Source organism: Symphalangus syndactylus, chromosome 5, assembly GCF_028878055.3.
Source record: "Symphalangus syndactylus isolate Jambi chromosome 5, NHGRI_mSymSyn1-v2.1_pri, whole genome shotgun sequence".
NCBI classification, from domain to species: Eukaryota; Metazoa; Chordata; class Mammalia; order Primates; family Hylobatidae; genus Symphalangus; species Symphalangus syndactylus.
Window position 1 is genome coordinate 153,676,975 of NC_072427.2, and position 17,312 is coordinate 153,694,286.

The 17,312-nt window shown below is 38.2% G+C and overlaps 1 protein-coding gene across 10 annotated transcripts in view; it reads right to left on the minus strand.

Annotated features, from left to right (window-relative positions):
- ERC1 (ELKS/RAB6-interacting/CAST family member 1) overlaps positions 1-17,312 on the minus strand; it is a 490,329-nt gene that overhangs the window by 228,951 nt on the left and 244,066 nt on the right. For 9 of the 10 annotated variants that reach the window (XM_055281162.2, XM_055281160.2, XM_055281161.2 and 6 more), the window contains one exon: positions 13,767-13,898. The exons of the other annotated variant lie outside the window; for it this stretch is intronic. In XM_055281162.2, the coding sequence (XP_055137137.2) occupies positions 13,767-13,898 (132 nt within the window). The remainder of the gene's footprint in view (positions 1-13,766; positions 13,899-17,312) is intronic. 10 annotated transcript variants of the gene reach the window in all.

A 17,312-nucleotide genomic window follows, 5' to 3' on the forward strand; every position in this document is an offset into this window, starting at 1 on the left:
TTAGGTAAGTATAAAAATATGATAAAATTATCATTAAATCCTAAGTTGTTTAGTAAGTACAGTGATGCTGCAAACATTAAGTCAGAACAAATTTCATTTATTCACTCATAATTTAATTACTTAGTAAATATTCATTGAATGCCATTGTGTACTAGGCACAATAGTAGACATTGAGGATACAACAGTAAATAAGACACAGCTCCTGCCCTCAAGGAGCTTTCATTCTAGGAGACAAAATGGAGACAGTCTCTTAAAGCAATAGGTAATAAACACGTAATAATAATGCAGTGTTATTAAAAAAAAAAAAACAGGACTAAGTACAAGTGCAGTTGAAAAATGAGAGGCCGGGCACAGTGGCTCATGCCAGTAATCCCAGCATTTGGGAGGCTGAGGCGGGCAGATCACCTGAGGTCAGGAGTTCGAGACCAGCCTGGTCAACATGGCGAAACCCCATCTCTACTAAAAATAACAAAAAACTAGCTGGGTGTGGTGGCAGGTGCCTGTAATCCCAGCTACTTGGGACGCTGAGGCAGGGATAATTGCTTGAACCCGGGAGGCGGAGGTTGCAGTGAGCCGAGATCATGCCACTGCACTCCAGCCTGGGCAACAGAGCGAGACTCCATCTCAAACCAAAAGAAAAACAAAAACATGAGAGAGACATGTAACTCAGACTTGGAAGGTCAGAAAAGGTTTTATGGAAGAAGTAGGATTTTTCCAGACAAGGGAATAAGGTAAGGTTGAAGGGACTGCTTCACTCAGAAGGAACGTGTAATTTAAGACATGTAAGCCATTCTTTACTCTTCTGAAAAAGGACCCAACAAGAACTGGCACTTGTTTTCGACCTAGAAAATATTACATATATCTGAGAATCTGTTGTTTAACAACTGAATAATATTACAAAGAAATTATGTATCACAGTGACTGGCAGACAGTAGGTAATCAGTAAGTGTCAGTAAATCTACAAGAACTGTAGTTTGTATTAAGAATAAAAGGTACTCTGCCTTCTGACACAAGTGGAAGCCTCAGACCCTCACCAGAACCAGATGCGGGCATCATGCTTCTTGTGCAGTCTGTAGAACCATGGCCAAATAAACCCCTTTTCTTTATAAATTACCCAGCCTCAGGTAATTCCTTTATAGCAACACTAAATGGAATAAGACGACCATCCACTTAAAGATCCTCATGAGAAAAAGCGTAGAAATCAACCTTGCCACTTCCCTCTCCTCTCCCTCATCATCAACATGCAATCGACCAGCAAATCTTGCTGAGTCTATCTCCAAATAGACCTCTCCATCTCCTTTGCCATCACCCTACGTGTCCTTGGATTATATGTCTTCCTAACATGTCCTCAGCCCTTTCTACCCTTACTCCCCTATTTATTCTTCATATAACTGCTGGAATACTCTTTATTTTTGAGATGGCGCAATCTCGACTCACTGCAACCTCTGCCTCTTGGGCTCAAGTGATTCTCCTGCCTCAGCCTCCTGAGTAGCTGGGACTATAGGCATGTGCCACCACGCCCAGCTAATTTTGGTATTTTTAGTAGAGACGAGGTTTCACCATGCTGGCCAGGCTGGTCTCGAACTCCTGACCTCAGGTGATCGACCTGCCTCAACCTCCCAAAGTGCTGGGATTACAGGCATGAGCCACTGTGCCCAGCCTGCAACACTCTTTTTAAAACAGGAAATAAGTCTTACCACTCTTTGGCTTAAAATTACTTAAAAGATAACCACCGTGGTTAAGATAAAACCTAAAATCATTAACGTGACTATCCTATATATTCTGGTTTCTGCCTACCTCTCCAGTTTCATGCCACACCATCCATTCATTCACTCATTTATTCAATCACTCGCCTACTATCCATAGAGCTACTGGCTCCCTTTGACTTAGTACACTCCATGAACTCTGGTTTTCTTTTGATTTCCGGACTATGCCAAGCTATTTCCATCATTAGGGTCTCCACACATGTGGTTCCTGCTGAAGTAAACTATCTGCCATTCTTAATTTCACTAATTCCTACTTACTTTTCATTTTCATTTCTCAATTTAAATATCAATGTGTTAAGAGATGCCCTCCAGCTAGGCACGGTGGCTCACACCTGTAATCGCAGTACCTTGGGAGGTCAAGGCGGGCGGATCACAAGTTCAGGAGTTCGAGACCAGCCTGAACATGGTGGAATCCCGTCTCTACTAAAAATACAAACATTAGCCGGGTGTGGTGGTGCATGCCTGTAATCCCAGCCACTTGGGAGGCTGAGGCAGGAGAATTGCTTGAACCGGGGAGATGGAGGTTACAGCAAGCCGAGATCGCACCACTGCACTCCAGCCTGGGCAACAGAGCAAGACTCCATCTCAATAAATAAATAAATATAAAATAAAACAAAATAGAAGAGATGCTTTCCCTGACCACTCGCTCTAAATGAGGTCCCCTGTTATACACTTTATAAAATACTATACTTTTTTTATTTGCATGGATCAAATTTTAAAGCATATGTTTATTTCTGTGATCAATCTCCCCCACTAACATATAAGCTCCATGAGGAAAAGGACCATACTCATTTGGTTCAGTAAAGGAATCTCAGTTTCTAGGAGGATCTCGATAAACAATGAATGAATAGTGAAATGAATGGATGATAGATAAACTTTTAACAATGCTGGGGTGGCATGCTCTCACTATGGACATCTAATGTAGATGACTCTCATTTCTGTAACTATTCTACTCCTTTTTCCTCCACTAATTCCATCACTCATGTCATAACTTTAAGCATCTACATGATGCTACTACATGAATATGGAAGAAAACACTCATATACAATTATAATATCCCTTGAAAGTGATCTAGTCTTCCACCATTATTTCTTAAAGGAAAAATTACTTTTGACAAACATGGTTTTAGGTCACAAATGTTTTTCCAAAAACAAAAATTTAAAAAATGACCAACAACTATATCAGAAAATGCTTGTATTTGAATATCCTAGTATCACAACTCTGTCAGGCTTAGGAGGAAAAACTAACTAGTATCTACTAACTATGTATATGTAGATAGATAGATATCCATGTATCTATCTGTCTGTCCATCCATCGGACTGTCTGACCGACCATCCATCCATCTATCCATCAATCCATCCATCCACCCATCTGTCCAACATACTATAGAGTTGAATTGTCCAATATAGTAGCCACTAGCCAGATACGGCCATTAAAATTTACTTAAAATTAAATAAAAGCAAAATATCAGTTTTTCAGGTGCTCTAGCCACATTTTAAGTGTTCAACAGAAACGTGGCTAGAGGCTACCATCTTGGTAGAACAGACATATAACATTACCACTGTTTTAGAAAGTTCTATTTGACAGTGCTGCTATAGACTACAGAGGTTTCAGAAGCCAATAAGCACTTGTGAAGAAAAATGTATACTTACAATATTCACTTTATGCCAAAAAAGTAACTTTTGTTTAGATTTCAAGTCCTTCTAATATTGAATAGTATTTAGAAACCATATCTGACCACTACAAGTGAGCATTGCTACTAAGAAGATGATTTGTTTTCTAGGTATTTGCAGTACATAGGAAATGCATGTATGACTGTGTGTTTAAGAGAAAAAAGTCATAAATTTAAACAAATGTTTCCAATTCCAATTTAAGATTACAGAGACTAAACCCTTAAAACATTTTTACAGTTTTAAAATTTCTGTATCTTCTTGCTTCTAGGAATAAGATCTAAGGATAATGTTCTAAAACCAATACTTTGTTTTAAATAATGCTAAGAAAGTATTTTCCCCCTCTCTCCCTTCCTTCTGGAAACTATAGAACATCTGGCTTAGTAAAACTGAAAGACAGTATTAGAACTGGATTTTATAGCATATATTTCTAGCAGTTTACTAAAGCTACTCAAGCTTTTTTTTTTTTTTTTTTTTTTTTTAGATGGAGTCTCACTCTATCACTGAGGCTGGAGTACAGTGGCATGATCTCAGCTCACTGCAACCTCTGCTGCCCTGGTTCAACCAATTCTCCTGCCTCAGCCTCCCAAGTAGCTGGGATTATGGGCACCTACTACCACGCCTGGCTAATTTTTGTATTTTTAGTAGAGATGGGGTTTCACTGTCTTGGCCAGGCTGGTGTTGAACTCCTGACCTCGTCATTCACCTGCCTCAGCCTCCCAAAGTGCTGGGATTACAGGCATAAGCCACAGCGCCCGGCCTACTCAAACTCTTTTTATGAGAAGACCATGGATGTAAAATGGGAAATAATGTACAGATTAAGAACCTGTATTGATCTAAGACAGACTCTCAGAGAATAAATAAACCAGTGATAAGAACAATGTCCATCTGATCAACATATTAGGTGGCTGTGTTATTCTCAGTTGATGCAAATCTACAACTTCTAGAACATGAGACCAGAATGAGGAGAGGACAAGAATTTCCTTGAGTCACAGTATTAAAACTTGACATATGTAAATTAGAATTTAACAGTAAGTTTGTCACTGCTGGTGCTGAATCAACCAGACAGGGTCTAGAAATACGACATTTCTCTGGGGCCTTAAGCCAGCCGGTGAGAGCAGTGCCTCCCCTTGGAACCACAGAGGGCAGTGGTGGTGACAACAGAAGTACCAATAGTGGTAGATGTTTACTATGGGTTTACTATGTGTCAGAATCTGTTAAAGGTGCTTTATACAGATATCATCTCTTTAATGTGGCAGATGTAATAACTATTTCTTTTACAGCTCAGGGAACTGACCCACAAGTAACTTGCCCAAGATCATAATTTGTAAGTGGTGGAAGCCTAATTCCAACCAAGGCTTCTAACTCCAGAGTCCACTTTCTTCGCCATTATGGAATATAGCTTCCCTAAGGTTCTGGAATGATCTTTTGAACTGGAAAACCACAGTATAAAAATTTCTGTACCTAACTATCACTTCTGCCTTTCTCAGACTCGACTTCCCTCACATTCAGTGAGCCTACTTTCAGCTTTGTAAGATTACAAAGAAGTCCTCTCAGATGAGATGAGCAAGCCTGGGGGAAAAACTGATTTGAAGGCAAGAATCAAAAGATTGAACTTAGTTTCTGGTTATCAAGGAAATATTGGTGTAAAGATATGAAATGGGATGTTGTCTATTTCATAAGTTTGGATCTCAGAAGAGAAAACTGGGCTAAAAATATAAATTGTGCACGCATACAGTCCCAGCTATGTGGAAAGGTAGCTTGAGCCCAGGAGTTCGAGGCCATAGTGTGCTATAATCATGCCTGTAAATAGCTACTATAGTCCAGCCTGGACAACATATCGAGAACTCATCTCTAAATAAATAATAAAAATATCTGATGTGATAACAATTCTAAAACTGACGATAATGTAGCTACCATTTCTTTAATACCATGTCTTGCTTCTTGTCCTCAAACAAATTTTTCCCTCAGGCTTTCTCATCTCAAAAAATTGTACCACTATTCTCCCAGTTGGCCAACCAGAAATCCAATGGCCATCTTTGTTTTCTCTTCTATCCTTTATCCATACATGTAATTCACCAAGTCCTTTTAGCTCTATTTCCAAAAGACATATTAAATCCATCTATTTCTCTTTATCTCCACTGTCACTGTGGAATCTCTTCAGCTATTGCCTGATCTGCCCAACCTCTTGCATAGACCAAGAGTCTCTCTACACGTTTTTGCTTGTTTACCTCCTAAAAGAGTTTATACAACTATGATTTTTTAAATGTATTTTTTATACTTCTTTTTTTCTGCTCACAAACATACTGAGACAGAATGATTTTAACTTGATATATAAATTTTTTACATTGAAAGTTTAAAGAGTCACAAAGATTTAATTTCTTGGGTATTAAAGACTGTTTTTAAAAAAGCATCATTTTTTTTAAAGAAAAGGAAGTATCCAATAAAATACAAATACCATACTTGATATCCATCATCATCTATTCAAAAACTGTAAGGACAAATTAGTATTTACATTTTCCTTTTTCTCTTTATGTTCTCTTTATGTTATGTTTCCATTCTACTTCTCCTTAGAATTTTATACTAATGTAATTTGCTCTGTGCTAGATGGCTTGCACGGATCCTTCCTTGTACTTTTCTCAATAAAAATATTTATATACATGTAAATCTGATATTTTAATATTTTCCTGTGGTCACAACCCTTAAGAATTCTTGTGGACTGAGTTATCATTAGAATCACTAGTTATATAGCATCAATCAAAACCAATATATATAGTCAATATTATAAGAAAATAATTATTAAACATGAATACATTTTAATTAAAATGTATCTTATTAAACATATTTATCTTAATGAGATTAATGGGGCTTTTATACTTTTATTAGTTTAGATATCCCTCGTTAATATTACTATTAATAGAAAGATAAAAGTTCAGGCCGGGCACAGTGGCTCACGTCTGTAATCCCAGCACTTTGGGAGGCAGAGGTGGGCGGGTCACCTGAGGTCAGGAGTTTGAGACCAGCCTGGCCAACATGATGAAACCTCGTCTCTAACAAAAATGCAAAAAAATTAGCCAGGCGTGGTGGTGGGTACCTTTAGTCCCAACTGCTTGGGAGGCTGAGGCATGAGAATCGCTTGAACCCGGGAGGTGGAGGTTGCAGTGAGCCAAGATCCCACCACTGCACTCCAGTGTGGGTGAAGTGAGACTCCATCTCAAAAAAAAAAAAAAAAAAAAAAAAGATAATGGTTCAGCATCAATTCTATTGGTATGTTTCACTTTTACAGATGTAAGCACTAAGAAAGCCTCATCATATAAATGGATAGGAATGGAAGGAGTTTTGTTGTAGCAATATAACTCTTTGCATTCTTTCAGAATTACATGCCCCAAACCAGATAGTAACCCATCATCGAAAATTATTTATAATAATCTACCAACTGGCAACTTAATTAGGTTTTATTTCAATTCTGCTGAAAACAACCTGAGGGACTTATCCATTATCTTAACACCAATACGCTGAATGGTCCCTTTGTTAACATTCCAGAGTTTCTTCGCCTCTGAGGAACAGAGGATAGTAAGAGTCAGGAGAGTTGTAAAGTGAGGGGTGCAGAACCATGAAGGGGAAAATGAGAAAGGAGAATCTGCACACCTTAGGTGCCTTTTGAGCAGATTCATTTCAGGGATAAATTTGTTTAGAGGCTGAGAGCCTGGTCCACATGCCTTTTGGGAAAGTGTTCATGCACTTTCAGGTGTGTGCATACCTCAGTTAGAAGACGTCCAGCCTAGGCTACTTTAATAGCCCATCTGATCCTCCCCCTTCCAATCTTACCCCCTTCTAATTCACCCTCCGACGCCCAGAACGATCTTTTAAAAACATCAATCAGATGATCACGCCCTTTTTAAAACTCTTCAATGACTTCCATCCCTCTTACGAAGCACAAACTTCTGCCATGGCTTATATAAAAGGCCCTGCATAGCTTGCACTGTTCTTGCCCGCCAGTCCTATTAGTCTTCCTTAGACATGTTCAGCTCTTCTCCACCTTATTACCATTCTAATTGCTGCTTCTGTCCCACTTGTCACATGGCAAGCTTCTTCTTAGCCTTCAAGTCTCAGGACAAAGTTACTTTCACAGAAGACCCTCTCTGAGCACTTCATCTAAGATAGCTGCTAACCCTCCAACTTCCAAGAAATTACTGTGTATTTCTGAAAACCTGTTCCTTTGTCATAACTAGTAATTAAATGTTATCTGTTGGGTTAGTGTCTGTGTCCCTATCTGAACTGTAAGGTCTCAGGCAAGAAACTACACCTACTTTATCAGTAAGTATTATCCAGGACTACCATAGCACCCACTGAATAAGTTATAAAGATCTGTTGAATGAATGAATGAGCAAGTAAACTAATAATAAATATTGTTCTTTGCTTCAAAGGTTCTCTACTTCCTTGAACATAAGCTTGAACATGCTTCATTCAGCATGATCTGACTGTGCACACCGGTACAAAGGATCTCTCTTACTGTCTCATCTTTTTCTCTTTTTTACATAGTTCTTGCCATTCCTATTTACACTCAACTGTAGCTACTAACCACAACTTGGTTTCCTAGACGCTTCCAGCTTTCAGCTCTGTTCCCTCTACAAGGAATACGTTGAACATCTTTCACTTCTTTGCCTAATTCTTTCTTTCTTGTTTTTTTTTTTTTTTTTATACGGAGTCTCGCTCTGTTGCCCAGGCTGGAGTGCAGTGGCGCGATCTCAGCTCACTGCAAGCTCCGCCTCCCAGGTTCACGCCATTCTCCTGCCTCAGCCTCCCGAGTAGCTGGGACTACAGGCGCCCGCCACCACGCCCGGCTAATTTTTTAATTCACACATAGACATCTCCTCCAGGAAGTCTTCTGTAGACCTCCCAAATCTGGATTTCAGGCTTGCCCCTCTTCTTCTATTCTTAAAGCTCTGTATTAAGACCTCTACCATGGTAGTTATCAAACAGAACCATAATTGTAAGTTCATTCTTCAGTTTTTCCCAATAAACTACAAGCTTCTTGAAGACAGAGCCTGTATCTATTACCTTTTCATTTTCAGTGCTTAATGTGGCATTTGGAAAAGCACAAGATATTTTTTAAATGTTGGCAGGAAAAAAGGCACAAATGAAAGTATAATTTTATTTTCAGAGCATCACTGCCATTTAATAAACAATGAGGGAAATATAACTTAATATTCAGATCAGTAAAGAATTATGTTTATAAAAGTAAAGAATAAATTGTACACTCTGGAAATTGCTAAAAGTAAAAAAGCCAATAAGAAAGACTAAGGAATACAATTATAGTTCTGTTAGTGCACATCATCTTCTACAGACATACCCTCTACCAGTTCTGCTTCTGTAGTGGCAACTGTTCATTCTGAAAATGAACTTGGGTATTCTGGTGATAACTGCTGCATAAATGACAGGGGAGATTTTCGGCCGATTAAGAACTTTATACATTAACAACAACAAAAAAATACGTAATCCTTAAAAATGCTCATTAATGTATAATTACCTAGCAAACCACAGATATAATCCTATAACCTTGAACATCAATAATTTATACTTTATAAGCCAAATAATGTCAAAATGGCAATCTGAAAAAATATCACTGCTTATCACTGAATATCACTGTTAAAAATGGGGCTTTTAAAAGAAAAATTAAATTCATATGTGCAAACATGTTGTTATTATTATTATTTTTAAAGACAGGGTCTTACTCTGTTGCCCAGACTGGGATGCAGTGGTACAATCATGGCTCACTGCAGCCTCAAACTCCTAGGCTCAGGTGATCCTCTCACCTCAGTCCCTCAAGTAGCTGGGAATATAGGCATACCCCATCATGCCCGGCTAATTAATTGTTATTTTTGTAGAGACGAGGCCTCGCATTGTTGTACAGGTTGGTCTCGAACTCCTGGCTTCAAGCAATCCTCCAACCTCTGCCTCCCAAAGTGCTGGGATCACAGGCATGAGCCACTGTATCCCGGCCCAGTGAAGATATTTAAATCACTCTTTTAAAATGTTAAAAGAAAATTCAAAAATTTAAAGTTCATAACATCATAGCTGAACTAAGCATACTGCTCCTTAGCCCCTGGCAATTCTGAGACTTGTTTAGGAGAGACCTTGTTTAAGAAAAGTGACACTCACATTCAATAAAACACAAAACCCACCAAAAGTTAAACAGATAAAGCTTCCAGAAATAGAATCCCCATGTGGAAAGGGACAAACCAAAAGTAAAGGAGCTGTTGGGTTCTCCCCTGTGGGGATCATTCACTTCCATCTCTCAATTTGCTCACACAGGTTAGGGGGCACCTTCCTTCATTAGGTCATTACACAACTTCTCTAAATTTCTAGCATGGGCTCAGTGTGGGGCAGCATGTATTAGGAATAAGTAAACTGTACTGGGATTCTGTGAGAATAAAGAAAAGGCATCAAGAGATGTTTTCTTAAGGGAGTTCTTCCTTGCTTGAACTTTGGAAGGTTCTACATCTTATATTAATAAGAGCTATGGCTCCCAAAGAATTTTACTTTGTTCTTGGAGGAATTAAGAGATGTAGATATCCTACCTTTATCAGAAAAAGTCATTCTTTCCCAGAAGCTAAATTTAAGTGAGAAACAGGTAACTTCTGAATCTGAGAAAGGTAATAAGAATAATGTTCCTAAACAAAAAAGCCTCATTTAAGCCATTTTGAAAGAACATTTGTAGATTATCTCAGCACATATAATTAACATACATAAGTAAAATTAATAGTGGAGCTAAAAGACGGGCCGAGCGTGGTGGCTCACACCTGTAATCCCAGCACTTTCGGACGCCAAGGTGGGCAGATCACTTGAGGTCAGGAGTTTAAGACCAGCCTGACCAACATGGTGAAACACCGTCTCTACTAAAAATACAAAAGTTAGCTGGGCGTGGTGGCACATGCTTGTAGTCCCAGCTACTTGGGAGGCTGAGGCAGAAGAATGGCTTGAACCCAGGAGGCAGAGGTTGCAGTGAGCTGAGATCATGCCATTACATTCCAGCCTGGGCGACAGAGCAAGACTCCATCTCAAAAAACAAAAAAAAACAAAAAAACACACACAAAAAAACCCAGGAAATGATAAAAATAATAATAATAAATGGGAGAGGAGAGGACAGTAGATGAAGGCTGTAAGGCTTCAGAAGTATAAACGTAAAAGCAATTTCTTCATACCTTGAACCACTTAAAGTTCAAATAACTGGTCTCATGCAATATTTCACGCAAGAGGTTCAGATAGGCAGTGAGAAGCAGAAAGGTGGAAGACAAGAAAACAGAAAAGAAAGAAGTATGCAATTAAAAGCAAAATATATACAGCCACTTTGGGAGACTGTTTGGCAGCTTTTTCCAAAACTCTTACCATATGATCTTACCACAGAATCCAGCAATCACACTCACAGTTATTTACCCAAATGAGCTGAAAACTTATATCCACATAAAAGTCTGCACGTGAATGTTTACAGCAGCTTTATTCCTAAGTGCCAAAAATTGAATAGTACCAAGATGTCCTTCAACAGCTGAAGGAATGAACAAACTGTGGCACATCCATACAATGGAATATTATTCAGAGATAAAGAGAAATGAGCTATCAAGCCAAAAAAGAAGAACCTTAAATACAGATGCTAAGTGAAAGAAGCCAGTCTGAACATGCTACATACTATATGACTCCAACTATCAATAAAGAAAATGGCAAAACTACAGAGGCAGTAAAAAGATCATGGACTGGGGAGATGGGGGAGGAATAAATCGGTGGGGCATGGTACTTTCAGGGCAGTGAAACTACTTCGTATAATACTGTAATGGCAGATACATGTCATTATACATTTGGCAAAACTCATGGGAGTGTGCATCACAAAAAGTGAACCCTAAGCTATGGACCACACAGTTAATAATAATGTATTAAAACTGGTTCATTAATTTTAACAAATACTACACTAACACAATATGTTAACAATAAGGGAAACTGAGGTAGAGAAAGGAGTAAATGGAAGCTCTTTGTACTTTCTGCTCAATTTTTCTGTAAACCTAAAAACTGCAAAGTCTATTAACCATAAATAAAACACACCCCTAAAGCATATTATAATCAATTCACACAATAGCCTCAAAAAGGAAAATTCATAACAGAAGTCTATATCCCATAATGACATGATCTATTATTAATTGCCAAAATCTCTGCATGATCTCAGATGTTTAATACTTGTCAATAAATAATGAGGCCAAAGCAGAAGAAAAATCTTTATTTGAAAAATAAAGGAGAGAATATAAAAAGGGCAAAATCAAGATTAAAGGAAATTCCTCCCCACCCTTGGGTGACACAATGGCTGTCACCATCCCTTCTCGGAAGCTCTCCACTACCCAAGCTCTATGCGATTGTGCATTAGGAACGTATTTGAAGAAAGAGTAGACAAGGTATTTATCTAGGAACAGGGCACTGAAAGGCACTCATTCTGCAAAAAGTTCATTCTCTCTCAGCTTTGCCAGTGAAGCTGGTCTTTCTATACTTGACACAAAAGAAGCTGTATCTTTGTATCTCACAGAGCTATGAAGGGACTCCCTGGGGCACATGCTATGTCTGCCTTGGAAACATACCCTTCTTTACTATAGCTACCTTAACTCAAAGTAACATCAGTGGTCTGACCAAGGGTTCCTAGAAAGATTCCTGCCACCCTCTCATTGAGTATTTTTTTCCTGTTTAACATTTATAGTTCTCCCACAAAGAAATGGAAAGGAAACAACTACTGCAAAATTAAGTGTTATGAACCTCTGTGTCAGATAGATTTGAAATCTTTTCTTTTTTGTGAGACAGAGTCTCGCTCTGTCACCCAGGCTGGAGTGCAGTGGCGCGATCTCGGCTCACTGCAAGCTCTGCCGCCCAGTTTCACACCATTCTCTTGCCTCAGCCTCCCGAGTAGCTGGGGCTACAGGCGCCCGCCACCACGCCTGGCTAATTTTTTATATTTTTAGTAGAGACGGGGTTTCACCGTGTTAGCCAGGATGGTCTCGATCTCCTGACCTCAAGTGATCAGCCCACCTTGGCCTCCCAAAGTGCTGGGATTACAGGTGTGAGCCACCATGCCAGGCCTAGATTTGAAATCTTCAATCACATTCTCATAATGGGAGCTGGGATTATAACCTTCACTTGTTAAAGCTATTTCTTCCATTCACATTTCCCATCTGTAGTTATTCTTCCTAATGAAAAGTCAAAAGCAAGAGTATGGAGATCCTAAAAGATGCAGAATATATATAAAACAAGCACCACAAATTGCCACAGCAGCACTCCAGCAAGGCCCTCCGAGGCTGAGACATGCTTATCTGGGACTCAAGTGCATGGTTTCCACGTCCTTCATACTCACTGTTAACCTTGACTTGTTACAACCTTAACTCTTCTCTTCAATGAGGCAGGATATGAAATGAATAAACTATTAGCTATTTGAAATTAACATTTTTCAGTCAGAAATGTTCATGTCTTTTTTTTTGGCCGGGCACAGTGGCTCACGCCTGTAATCCCAGCACTTTGGGAGGCCGGGATGGGTGGATCACCTGAGGTCAGGAGCTCGAGACCAGCCTGGCCAACATGGTGAAACCCCAACTTTACTAAAAATACAAAAATTAGCTGGGCATGCTGGCAGGTGCCTGTAATCCCAGCTACTCGGGAGGCTGAGGCAAGAGAATCACTTGAATCCGGGAGGCGGAGGTTGCAGTGAGCTGAGATCGCCCCATCGCACTCCAGCCTGGGGGACAAGAGCGAGACTTCGTCTCAAAAAATAAATAAATAAAATAGAAAAAAAAAAAAAAGAAACGTTCATGTTTTTTCTTTCCGTTTTTCTTCCCAGGGTTGTGTCCAGTCTTGTAGCAGACAAACAAGCTCCATTTCATCTAGTCCAATATATTAGCACATGCTACATAAATATGTATGGGATCAGACTTAAGTTATTAATGCAGAGACTTCTGTGTTAACATGAGTCAATTCTCATACAACCTTATTTCAATTCTTATTTAAGAAAGAGTAGACAAGGCATTTATCTAAGAACAGGGCACTGAAAGGCACTCATTCTGCGAAATGTTCAATTCTCCCTCAGTTTTGCTAATAACGTTGGTCTTTCTTTCTATACTTGACACAGAAGAAACCATATCCTTGTATCTAATACCGCTATGAAGGAACTCCTTGGGACTTCTCCTCTATGAAGTGTTTTTGAAACCCTATAAACATGCAATATGTATAGTTTACCTAAACTATACTGGTTGTGTTTTACCGTTTGGTTAACCAGCAGCATTGCTTGGAACTGTATAAAATAGCAGACCTGTTTTTCAGCATTGGTCCTGGCTGATTCCTCTTGTGCTAGCACCATTTCCCGCTCTGCAGTTATCTGTACACTTTCTCTTAGTGCTTCTTCCAGCTCTTCAATCCTGTCATCCTTCTTACGGAGACTGTCCTAGAAAATGATGGAAGACTAGGTGAAGTAGATTAATTACTTAACCGAGGGAGAGCCTATTGATTAAGAAAGGGCTGTTTGCTTATTAAATGTTCTTGCCATCAGAAGCAAATCCAGGTCAACAAGATATCGTCACAGATGACACAATAAAGAAGGCAAGGAAAGAAAAGAAGTAAAGGAGGCTGAAGAAGTGTATTATTAAGAGCAAAGGGTCAAGTTAGTTAAGCAAGATAAATGTGAGGAATCTGCTCTCTGTAACAGAGAGAATAAAACTGTGTTAGACAGCAGAGGTGGCAAGGGCTTGATTAATTAAAAGCACAAAGTTGTTTTTGAACTACTCTCTAAGCATAAAGCCAGCTTTGATGAGATAGTAATTAGACTGAATATCAAAACATTCTCTTTTCCTGCAGTTAAGCCTAGATGAAAAAAATGCAGTAAACAGCATGATCTTTCACATTATATTCTTCATAGACGATTGTTGGCAAACAATTTCTTAAAAGACATTAAAAAGCAAGTGATGCATCCTAATATTTCAAGAATGTATGGTTTTCTCATAATCTCATAGGAGAAAACCAAAAATGACAACTGGATATAAGTGACCGGTCTGGCTAAGAATGAGCAATTTTATTAGCCAACCAAGCAATTCCCAGCCCTGATGTTCTACACAAGTTTAAAACACAGATTCTGGAGAGGTGAATGTTGATCTATCAGAAAGTCAAACAAAATCCTACAGAACGTTGAGTTCATGTAAGATAGGAGAGATCTTAAGAAGACAACATGAAGAAGAGTTCAAGTGGGATGGAAAACTGGAGTCATCAGGTTATTATAAGCACTTCCTTCTTTAACTTCCTATGAAACTAGAGGATTAAGAATAAAGTGCTTCCTTTTAAAAATCCATAAAACAAAAGAACAAGATTTGCTAAACCATTCTCTAATTTTCAGAATACTCACATCAGGAAGAGATATCCAAGAATTTTTTATTTTATCTAAGAAACTCAATTATACCACAGCCCACTTTTGTAAGTCCTTTTTGACAACTTCACCTTCAAAAATCTAGAACTTGAAATCTTTCAAAGATAAGTCAGATTTTTCTCCCCACTTTGGAAGGACAGCATCTATTATTTAACATTCTTCTTAATAAACAGTTGATAAATCTTTTGCTCTCTCATTTTTCTAAATTTTTAAAAAATGAGAGAAAAAAATCCACATTTTGGTGATGTACGTTATGTTCATGTTAAAAGTTTTCATTCTTCTCAGAGAACTGTGGTTCTTCACAGTTATAAAATACTGTGATCTATTCCCATAAGTAAGGTTCTGTTTTATGTAGGGCAGTTTAGCTGTATCCAAAAAACAAAACAAAACAGAACAAAAAACGCTCTTTGTTGAACTCTTCGTTCCCTCTGTTGACTTGCCGTGAACAGCAGAGTACAGAGGAGGTTTTTAAAGGGATGCCACGCAGACAGACAAGGAATGACGCCCGTCAAAACAAAGGCCAAGGTGGTTTCTTCAGAATCAAAGAAAACTAAACATAAAAGAAGGATTATGAAGTAAGAGATGGATGAAATGATTACTTCAGTCTTCTCAAACCCTCTAATGAATGAGAATGACTATTTTGGAGTAATATGGGATTCTAAAATACAGATTGCTGTAAGTATAAAGAAGCATAAAGAAACATTATTAACACATAAAGTTGACGTTTCTCATTAGCAACTTATGGAAAACTCAGTATTACGTCTTTGTGCAGTCTATCCCATCCCACTCTTAAACTGTCTTTTGGAAGTCTCCTGAGAGACTTCTATTATCTAAATCGAGGCTCGAACAGTTAATTCCAAATAACTTCCCAGGAATCTATTTCAAACAAACAACATTACTTGTACATCTGCATAGGGTAAAAATAGCTTTGTGGCTGTATCAATAAAAAAACTTTTAGGGAGAAAATGATTAGTAATTTGTCATAATGCAGAGAATCAAGTTTTCATAATATTTCATTATGAAACTCATTTCATAACTTTATTTGAAACCAGCAGTGAAACTAGAGTCTACCACATGAGCTTAGTGTTCATGGCCTTATTTAAAAAAAGATTTCTGGAATTAATGGCAAAGCCTGGTTCAAAATCTTTCTCGATAATAAGGATGAAAAACAAAAGCCAAGTGAAAGTATAAATAAAAGGAAATGGCTGATAAGTAATATTTATGTGATATCATAAGTCACATAACATTTCGATGTAAAGCTAAGTATGGAATCATTTGCTCTAACACAACTGTATCAAACTAGGATAGCATAATACAAGAGAAAAAAGACAGCAAATATCTCTCTCACCTTCATTTACAAAGTCCAGAATTACTTAATCTATCAAGTGGGTAAAATCTGGCACCAGTTTTAGTTTTTGGAATTTTGAGAGCTCTACTAAAATAAACCAAGGAAGTTTCTCTTGTGTTGAACCACAGCTTGAATCTCCTATTTAATTTAATAAAATGTTGAGCCACTGTAAGAAATAAACAGGAAAGCCTTTGAGTCCTACAAATACCAGAGTACCAACAGCATTGCTAGGTAATATTTATAATCATTCTTTCTCATCCTCGCTCCTGCAAAAAGATTAAATCCACCATTTGGTGCTTAGATGATAATATGAATACTCTTTTTTTAAAGTTTAGAACACTAGAGGAAAGAAAACATCTTGAAAACTTTTAGAAAGGCCAAAAAATGATCACTTGTCAGATCAAAAAAATCAGAAGACATTGGAGTTTTTAAAGGCAACACAGGAAACTACAAGACAATCTGAGCAACGCTTTCAAAACTCTAAGGGAAAAAAAATGATTACCAATCTAGAATTCCGTATCTAAACTACCAATCAAATATGGGAGTTGAATGCAAAATCCCCCCCAAAAAGTATCTCACTCAACAACTCTCTCAGGAAGCTACTACGGTATACTCTATGAAAATGAAGAGGTAAACCTGGAAAGAAGATGTGGGACCCAGAAAAAAGGAGCTCTACCACAGGTGAGTGGTGAAGGGAACCACAAGGATGACACAACTTAGAGACTAAGTACACATTACAGCAGAGAAAGGAAATGAATGTTTCCAAGAAAAACAGCAGATGTATAGATTATCTGAGGGAAATTAGTAAGGGATGATGTATTTTTACTGTAGTAATGATATTGGGAGGAATTTTACGGGTATAGAAAGGAATCTGGGAATAGATACCCAAGACAGGAAAAACAAGAGGAAAACTAAAGTACCCTAGGAAAAACCAAAATGTAAATCATAATATACTATGTGCCTCAGTTTTAATAATGACCTAGATATAATTATATTGGAAGGATAGAAAGAAGGAAGTGTGTGTGCTGGTTTGTGTAAAAACACTAATTCCTCATCATCTATGATAAGACGTCAACAGATGATGCCCAAATAAG